At 45.0% G+C, this 10,118-nt stretch overlaps 1 protein-coding gene across 1 annotated transcript in view; it reads right to left on the bottom strand.

Moving 5' to 3' along the window:
- The window catches only part of CXADR (CXADR cell adhesion molecule), a 32,464-nt gene extending 22,613 nt beyond the window's left edge, over positions 1-9,851 (bottom strand). Inside the window, exon 1 of the mRNA XM_077815184.1 lies at positions 9,797-9,851. Within this exon, the coding sequence (XP_077671310.1) occupies positions 9,797-9,851 (55 nt within the window). The remainder of the gene's footprint in view (positions 1-9,796) is intronic.
- Between the last annotated feature and the right edge of the window lie 267 nt (positions 9,852-10,118).

The raw sequence follows: 10,118 nt of genomic DNA on the forward strand, positions 1-10,118 counted from the left end.
AAAGACACTTTAGTCTCCTTTTTACAGTGTAAATGTTGCTAGTTTTTTCTACTTATTCATATTACAGAATGTCTAACTAATGAATACAGTGAATTCTTTTTAGAATTAATAGCATTTCAAATGGGTGTTAATGGACAATAGATTCTATGGGTCAGCCATTAGCTAGTAGTACATATGGCTTATCATCACACTTTACCATCTTATGCCTGTATCTTCTTCTCAAAATAGGTTTTAGGTCAGGTCTATACTAGGAACATGTTGCCACTATAGCTATACCAGTATACTATACCAACATCACACTCCTAGCACGGACACAGTTTATACTGTCAAAAGCATGCTTTTGCCACTATAGCTTATTCCAACTGCACTCTCTCAGCCCTCAACTCCAAGCAAAATAAAACTATACCAGCAAAGTGCAGTTTTGCCAGTATAACTGCATCTACACTAAGGGTTTTGACATGGGTGCCTACTGCCCTAGAGAATAGAGGAAGAAAAAGCAATAGGCAAACAAACAAAAGCAAATCAGACTAAATTGCCTTTAAGATTCACAATTTCAGAAGCAACTACCCTCTCTACTTTACAAACTGATTTTATTTAGCAAAAGTGAATTGACTGAACTGTTTTAAGAAACCTACTTTTGATCGTTTTAACCTTAGAATGTGCTAGTGTACAAAAATAACCAAGTACAGACTCTGTAAAATGTGGTATTCTGACCTCAAGCAGACCTGGTTAGAAAGGAATGACAACACAGAGGTGTTAAAAGGTTTGGTTATTCTAGAACTGCTGAGAGATAAAGTGAGTCCAAGGGTACTGCCTGTAGTGATGGTAGATGGGGGAGGGAATGAGAAAAAGCAGAAAAGTAGTCAGAGAAAGGTCAGTATAGATACAAACTAAACAGTTTTAACCTTACCATCTGAAGCTAAAATTCTCTATATTTCCCCCAAGTCAAGGGAAGATTTATCTGTAAATACTAAGCCAAGATATTACTGTATGGATTATAACTGAAGATTTGAAGCAGGAACTCCAAATTTTTGCTGAAGTGGGATATATTTTTCCTTCATAAACAAGAAAAGTGAATCTGATGGATTTGTTCCAAATTGCTATTCATAAGATTATTTCTTATCTCTCTCAAAAACAATAATTCAACCTGTTAAGTTACTTAAGATGATTATACGCATGCCAGCAAAGTTTGTTTTTAAGGGTGAAAAAATCACCCAATTGACAGAAAAGCCAACTCTCAGCAAACAATCATGAAAAATCAGCTAAAAGCAAGGGTCGGAAAAGACAAAATCCTCTACCAGAGAATAAACCAGAGATAATGCAGTGACTGAAAAAAAGTATTCACACATTCACCAGTAGCAGGTAGGAAGCTTTCCCAGGTAGGTTGCATGGAGAAGGAGCTAAGCCACCAATTTCTGCAGAATGTAGACTTTCATTTTAACATATCTAGCTTTTATGACTGCAAAGATATGCTTCCATATGTGAACAAATGCACTACCTGTCTTTGAATCCAGAAAGCAGCAGCAAGTGAAATTTACTAGCTTAGTCAGTTTCACAGCTGCTTTACAGAAAGCTGAAGGTAACCCAAATCCCATATGAACCACTTAGCAGCTGCTTGGGAAAGTGAAGCAACAAAAGCAGTCACTAAGGCCTTGTCTACACTGGCAAGTTGATGTGCAGTAACGCAGCTTTCTGCGGTATAACTCCTGAGGTGTACACACTGCCAAACAGTTGCAGCGCTATAAAAAAAAAAAAAAAAACATCCCCCCGATAAGAGGCATACAGCTTTCTGCGACGGGATACAGCACCTTGGTATCAGTGTAGACACCCTGGTTGACTACAGCACTGCGATTGGCCTCCAGGAGGTGTCCCACAATGCCTGTTCTCACCTCTCTGGTCATCGGTTTGACCTTTACTGCCCTGCTCTCAGGTGACCAACCGTGAGCCCCACCCCTTAAATTCCTTGGGAATTTTAAAAGTCCCCTTCCTGTTTGCTCAGTGACACACGGAACGGTCTCAGTGCATCTTTCCAGGTGGCCATGCCTGCTCCATGCACCAGGCGATCCCCGCTTTGGAGCAATGCCAAGCTGCTGGACCTCATCAGTATTTGGGGAGAGGAGGCTGTCCAGACCCAGCTGCACTCCAGCCATAGGAATTATGATACCTACAGAAGATGTCATGATGCATGATAGAAAGGGGCCATGACCGGGACACACTGCAGTGCACGGTCAAAAGTGAAGGAGTTGTGGAACGCCTACCACAAGTCACGTGAGGCAAACTGCTGCTCCAGTACTGCGCCCACGAGCTGCCGATTCTACAAGCAGCTGGACGCAATACTCGGTGGCGACCCAACCTCCACTGAGAAGGCCACTGTGGATACTTCGTTGGCTCACGTGCCAGTCGAGAGTGGACCGAGCCAGGAGGAGTAAATCTTGGACAAGGATGTGGAGAGGAATGGGGACCCAAAGGCAGAGGACGACTTGGAGGTCAGAGATGCATGTAGCCAGGAGCTCTTCTCTACCTCAGAGGAGGATAGCCAGTCACACCTGTCGGAGCTTGGCAAAGTGCAAACAGGAGAGGAGGCCCCTGGTAAGTGGTTTTGATTTTGGGAATCGCTGAAGCAAGTTGTTGGGGGCAAGAGGCTTGCAGAAAGCAGACTTGTGTCTGTATGATACACCTACCACCACATGCCTAGTCTGAGTGGCAGAACAGGGTGTTGAGTGACTCCCTCACTTCACGGGAATCTGCCTCAGAGATCTCTACGAAACTCTCATGGAGACACTGGGCAAACAGCTGCCGCAGGTTCTTTGGCAGAGCTGCTTTGTTTCTTGCCCCATTAAGGGTAACTTTCCCACAGCACTCTGTCAATCACGGGGGGGAGGGGAGAAGGAGATGGGGAACAGACACTATTGCTGCACACAGTGGAGAGGCATAAGGGCCAAGGCAGAAGTCGCAGTCTTGGAAAAGATCCTTCCTTGATTCCCTGCTCACCCTCAGCAACGAAATATCTTCCATAATCAACACAGCCTGTGGAAAATGTGGGGACAGTAATGATTACAAGGCGCCCGCTACAGTGCTGGCTCTCCCCAAAAGCCACGTGCCCAGTGTACAGTATGGACCTGGAACACTGATTTCCCCTGCCCCAGCGGTTACTCACCATTTTGTGGGTCTTGTGGCTCATGTGTGCATGCCTGGGGCCAGCCAGTTAGTGACAGGTATGTGAATAGTGGTTGTTTTAAATCACTGAATCAGTGGTCTGTTTGTTGCAAACAATACTGTTTCTGTAAAATGTTGCATTTTGGCTTCACATATATGACCTTGGGAGCCCAGCCTCCCTCTTTGTTACCGCCAGCTGAACAGCTGTGCAGAATTAGAAAGCGGCTACAAAGAACTGAAGAGGACTTCCTGCGTGATGTCATGATGCACTCTGCAGCTGAAAAACAAGAACTGAAGGAGTGGCGGGACAGCGAGAAGAGGGACCGAAAGGAGAATGTGGCACGCCAGAACGAAGCCACGGAGCAGCTCTTAAATGTTATGGACACGCTCCAGGTGCTACTAGCACTGCAAACCGAGCAGCTCCACGCCCACCCTCCCCTACAGCAGCTGTCGCAAAACTCTTTCCCATGAGCCTCCCAGACACTGCCAACACACTCCTATCAACTTCCTGGCTCCAGTCTGCACCCGCTGCATTCCACTTTTCCCTCATCACAGTCTAGTACTGAACACTCCCAGTACCCACTGCACTCAACATCTATCCCTCTGCAGTTTAGCCCCGCAGAAGTACAGTACCTGCTACACTGTACTCCCAGGGAGAAGGTTGGATGATACCTGGACATACACAAATCTTTAACCATCCCGGGACCCCACGTCCTCCTGAAACTCTTCCTTCTCCCATCCCCCTCAGTGCTGATGGTTTTTTTTGTTTTTGTTTGTCTCTCTCCTCCAGTTGTTGTTTTTTAATAAAAGAATTGTTTTGGTTGAAAGCAATCTTTATTCCATGAATTGAAAACAAACAGAGCCCTGCAAAGCAACAGGCAATTTTCTTAAACCTTCACAGTGAATCGTCTGCACCAATCACAATCATCTCCTAGCATTACATGCACTGCACTCCTGAGCATAGCCACAAATATTAGTGGCTTTCAGCTTCAAATTGCTGTCTCAAGGCATCCCTGATCCTTATGGCCTTGTGCTGAGCCCCTTTAATAGCCCTGGTCTCTGGCTGTTCAAATTCAGCCTACAGGCGCTTGGCCTCAGCGGCCCAGCCCTGAATGAAGCTTTCACCCTTCCCTTCACAAATATTATGTAGTGTACAGCATGCGGCTATAAACATAGGATTATTGTCATTGGCCGGGTCCAGCCTCCTATATCAGCAATGCCAGCGGGCCTTTAAACGGCCAAAACCACACTCAGCAGTCATTCTGCACTTGCGCAGCCTGTTGGTTGAACTGCTCCTTGCTGCTGTCAAGGTGCCCAATGTATGGCTTTGTAAGCCATGGCATTAAGGGGTAGGCAGGGTCTCCCAGGATTACAATGGGCATTTCGACTTCTCCAATGGTGATCTTCTGGTCCGGGAAGAAAGTCCCTGCTTGAAACTTCCTAAACAGGCCAATGTTCCGAAAGATACGTGCATCACGCACTTTTCCGGACCAGCTTGTGTTAATGTCCGTGAGACACCCATGGTGATCCACAAGCGCCTGGAGAACTATTGAGAAACACATCTTCCAATTAATGTATTTGGTGGCTAGGTTTCTGGTGCCAGAATTGGAATATGCATGCCATCTATCGCACCTCTGCAGTTAGGGAAGCCCATTTGTGCAAAGCCATCCACAATGTCATGCATGTTGCCCAGAGCCATAGTCTTTCAGAGCAGGATGAGATTAATGGCCCTGCACACTTCCGTCAACATGAGTCTAATATCACCTTTCCCACTCCGAACTGGCCAGTCTGGGGTAGCCAGCTTCCACAGTGCAATCGCCACACACTTCAACAGCAAGGCAGCTCTCATTCTCGTGTCCTTACGCTGCAGGGCTGGGACGAGCTCATCACACAGCTCCTACACATCAACCAGACTGCACATGGTGCTATCCCCACAGAATAAATAAGCATGATCTATTCCAAGGCTGCAAGAATAAGCAGAACTCTCCCTGAAATTGTTCCTCTTGGTGGCTAGGAGTCTGTGGTGCCAGGCACCAGAACTATGAACAGGGAGCTCTGAATCCTCCACTGCTGGTGCTCAGGCTGCATGGAGAAGGAGCTAGCCTGATTGGAATGCAAAAGGATGATGAGCTAGAGGGAAGGTGAAGAGAGATTGAGATAGGATCTGTGAAAGAAGAAAATGATAAAGGGGTCAGGATGTAAGGGTCTGTGACTATTAAAGCACAATCCAGAATTGAACCCAGGATTGGACTGTCTCAACAATCTTCTGCCAATCAGCAAATACATGTGAAACTCATTGGCAAAGTGTGTGGGTCACCTCCTTCCAGTCTGGTCCATAGAGAATTACAACCGACTATTGCTATCAACTAGTCCCTTAGCTCAAGTGGCAGAAGTCTGTGCTTTACAGCCAAACTCCAAAGATTCCAACCCTAATAATGACCAGTTTGGGTGTCATCACCCAATCCCTGCAGGCAAAATGTGTGCGGGGAGTGGGAAGGACATGGAGCTACATTTGTGCTGACAGTTACGGATGGATTTTTTTCTTTTATTTCAATACATCAGCTAAAATCAACGTTTACCAACATTTCTTCATTTAAACCAAATCCAGCTATGCCTAAACACAGGAAAGATGTGGACAAACTGGAGAGAGTCCAGAGGATAGCAACAAAAACGATAAAAGGTTTAGAAAACCTGACCTATGAGGAAAGGTTAAAAACTGAATATGTTTAGTCTTGAGAAAAGACGACAAAGGGAACCTGATAAGATATTAAGGACTGTTATTAAGGGAACTGCAATCAATTGTTCTCCATGTCCACTGAAGGTATGACAAGTAGTAATGGGCTTAATCTGCAACAAGGGAGATTCAGGTCAGATATTAGGGAAAACTTTAACTCTAAAAGGTAGTCAAGCTCTGGAATATGATTCTACGAGAGGTTGTGGAATCTCTATCATTGTAGGTTGATTTGGTCCTGCCTCAGCCCAGGTGTCTACAGGCAGTGCTAAAACATCCTCCTTCCACCACCTCACAGAAGCCTCAATAGTTTCACAGAAGTTCCAGCAAAAACCTCTTCTTGTTAAACAAGGAGAACAAACTCTTCAACTTTGGCTCCATTTTATGGAAAGAACTAGGAAATGGTACCACCAGCATGAAACCTATGGGATTTTCCCTAGTGAACTGGGAGAACGGGGAGAAAAGGTTAGACTTCTCAAGATCCCTTCCAGCCCTACATTTCTGTGATATTTGGGGTTTTTTTCCCCCAGTTTGCTTTAAAAAAAATTAGGAAATTACTTCCAAAAAAGCTACTTTACGAGAATGTAAGGTTCGAAAGTCAAGTACTCAAAAGCTGGGAAATGCCAGAATTAAAGTTGCCCATGCAGCCTTAATTCAGACCCCTGGTGAGTATGCCTTATGATATAGTCTTTAATTACATGATCACACACTTTTTTCTCCACATGATCTCTGCTTAATTCAGTGCACAGGATAGGCAGTGTCCTAGAAACAAACCACAGTTGCATAGAAAACAAGGCTATTGTCTGTAGTACTTCTGCATCATTTGTTTCAGAGAAGTTGGAATGACTGAATAAAGCAGGGGACTACAGAAAGAAAGGACAGTCTCATGGAAAAAGCAGTTGAATGCCACCCTGGAGAACTGACTTCTATCCCCCCATCTCCCACAGGGTTTCTAGATGATGCTGGACAAATCACTTAAACCACGGGTAGTCAATATGCAGACTGAGGGCCAAATCCAGACTGCCAGACACTTTTGAATGGACCATGAAATCTTTTTACCTACTTACTTATTATCGTTATTGCAGTGCAAAAAATGTTTCTCTGAAGTCTGGACCTTGACAAAAAATAATTGACTACCCTGACTTAAATCAATTTATTCACAGGCAGCCACTAATCATTTGTTTCGAATCCTAATTTTTCAAGTGCCCAATCTGACATATTCGGGGCCTGATTTGCAGAAGAGCTGACCATTCACAACTACAGTGGAAATCATTACAGTCTGGACATATAACGTGTTAAATACCCTGAAAAAAATCAGTCCCCTGGGTGCTTCAAACTGGGATCCCAAAATTAGCAGGCTCTCTCTACCTTAATCTCTTTGTGCATCAGTTCCTCATCTGTAAAGTGACCACAGAATACCACATTACCTCACTGAAGTGTTATGAAAATTAATTAATTAAAGTTTATGAAGCAGATTAATATTACAATGATGAGCTCTGTAAGAAAAGCCCATGAGGAAATTAATTCTGTATTCAAATCAGAGTGAGAAGGGTGTACAATAAGCTAGACATGGGAAGACAAATCAAAACGTTGAATAGCTGCTACTCATGGAGTTAACAGAACCCATTATGTGCACAGGATGAGGCAGGGGACCTTTGAAAAGATAGTCTTTAATTACATGACCACATGCAACACATACAACAAATGGGCTGAATTAAAGTTGGACTATGCAGCATTAATTCTGTCATCTCCTAACTTTTTGAGTGGTTGACTTTGCAACCTTAACATTCTTTAAAATTTTTAACGTAATACTTATATTTTAGTTCAAGGTTGAAGTAACAGACACATTTGCAAGTCACACTTAAAGATGATCAGAATCTGAAAACTATTTTGCAATACTGTATCCATAACCACAGCATCTCCTCAACTTGATACCTGAATACTTGAAGACTAAATCATTGTCACAACTGGGAAAAGATTATCTGAGAAAACCTGTAGGTCAAAATACTGAAAATAATCATTTAAATATACTGTTCATTCAAAGCAACATAAATTATTTGGATTAAAACAATATTCTTAATTGGAAGAAGGCAAATACAAAACAGAAAGCTAAAATTTACCCTCTTTATGAAATTATCTAAATAGAGACTGCGTACTGAACATTGATTACTGCTCTTTCCAAATTCAATTTGAAAGCAACTGTTCAAATCGCCTTTAAATAAAAAGACAAATCGGAACTATAAATTGTATTTTCTGCTACTCGGTTTCAAATTAAACAACAACACATTGTGTCATTTACTTCCATTTTATGATAAGGAATCAACGTAATGTGCTAACAGTTTTCAAATGATAGTAATTATATACACTGGTACAGTTTAATGATTTACAAAGAGAAAGTAATGTAAGTATTTTTTCCTATGAACAGTTTTCACTTGAATCAAGTGTTTTGTGCTCAAACTTCACTCTGGGCAGAACTGTCCAAGAGTCTCAAAGAAAGCAAAGAAGTTTCTAAATGCACAAATTAACACCAGTCAGTCAATCCAGATTATACACAGTGCCTATTTGAAGTACATGGAAAATATTTTTAAATGAATCTTAATTAATCCCTGAACAAATGTAATATATTCAGTAAACCAGATAGCAAAAAGCAAACCAGCCATATATTTTTACTTGAAGTTGACAAAAAAGTTTCCAACTCATGCACTGTCACACAAGAGATTAGATTTGGAGATTCTACTATAACAAATGTTGGTCCCATGAGTAATTCCCCAACACAGCTGTGACATCAACAATGGCATTAACATTTCAACAGGAAACAGACAGAGTCATCCTAACACTTCTGAAAAGCATTTTTTCTAACTTTTAACCTCCCCAGGTGTTTCACAGGTCTTTTGTATTACATCAAAATTGATGCAAAATTGTAAGAAATATCTGAAAGTTTTGAAAACAGAAAGTGTTTCAACAGATAACTGTAGCAGTTTCCTAAAATTAGGTGGAATTAACAAATAAGTGTTTGAGGCAAACTATAGTGAACACATTTTTCTGAGGAAACAATGAACCAGTTGTTTAAATAGTGCCATTCCCTAACATTTCTATAATTTGTAAAATAACTGCAAATAAATTGAAAGAATTAAACTATGCTTATCCACCTTTTATCAGCCAAAAGGGTGTCAAAACAAGGAGCTGTTTTAGGAACACTTAGTGCAACATGCCTTCTCCTTTTGCTTAATTAACTCTTGCTTTTGCTCCAGACGCTGCGAACAAACCAAAGTATTTCCAACTACAGTAATTTATAGTCTTTGCTTGGACTTCTACCCCAGGAATGTAGTCATAACGTGTACTACTCGTTGTGAAAGTTAGCTCTGCCCTGAGCTTTTCATTTAATCCACGTTTCCTACATTGCAGGTTACGGAGCCACATGTTTACACGGATCACGCCGAAAGCCACAGAAAGACCAAAGCCCCGAAACGCGCGGCAAGGCGCCACGCGATCTCTTTTTCAGGCGGGTCAGGGCTGGGAGAGCGCCGAGGTGGGTCTGGGCTCCCGCACGGGGCGCCCACCGCTCGCACCCTGCCCCGCCGGCAAAGCCACTTCCCGGCTGCGGGATCGCGGCGCACGGAGGGGACAGCGCCCCGGGCAGGGGCACCGAGAATCCAGCATCCGCAGCAGCCCCCCGCCCCGCCCGCAGCACACGCCGCACCCGGCGAGCCCGCCGCTGGCGGGGGACGGGGGCAGCACCGTGCTACACACCACACCCCGTGGGAGGCTTGGGGGGGGGGGGGAGACCCCGACAGCGGGGAGGTGCCGGGGACAGCGCCCCCTCCCCCCGCGCCGCCTAGGCAGCCCCGACCGGAGGGGCACACGGGGGGCGGGGGGACACCCCGGCACCAGCCCGGGCCGGGCTCTCACCTGCGCAGCACAGCAGGAGGCTCCCGAGCAGCGCGGCCCGCAGCGGCAGCTCCATGGCGGGGCAGCAACGGTCGCGCCTCGGCGTCCTCCTCACAACACGGCGGCTCCCAACGGACACTCCCAGCAGGTGAACGACGGCCCGTCACTTCCGGCCAGCCACAGAACCAACCCCCCCCCCCCCCTCCACCCCCAGGCGCCCCCCGCCGCGCGCGCACACACCGCCCAGGCGCTGCCCGCTCAGCCCCGGGCGCCTCTTCCCTCCCCCTCCCGGGACACACACACACCCCCAGAGGCGGCGGCTGCTGCCCCCGGGCAGTCCCCA

Source organism: Eretmochelys imbricata, chromosome 1 (genome assembly GCF_965152235.1).
Source record: "Eretmochelys imbricata isolate rEreImb1 chromosome 1, rEreImb1.hap1, whole genome shotgun sequence".
NCBI classification, from domain to species: domain Eukaryota; kingdom Metazoa; phylum Chordata; order Testudines; family Cheloniidae; genus Eretmochelys; species Eretmochelys imbricata.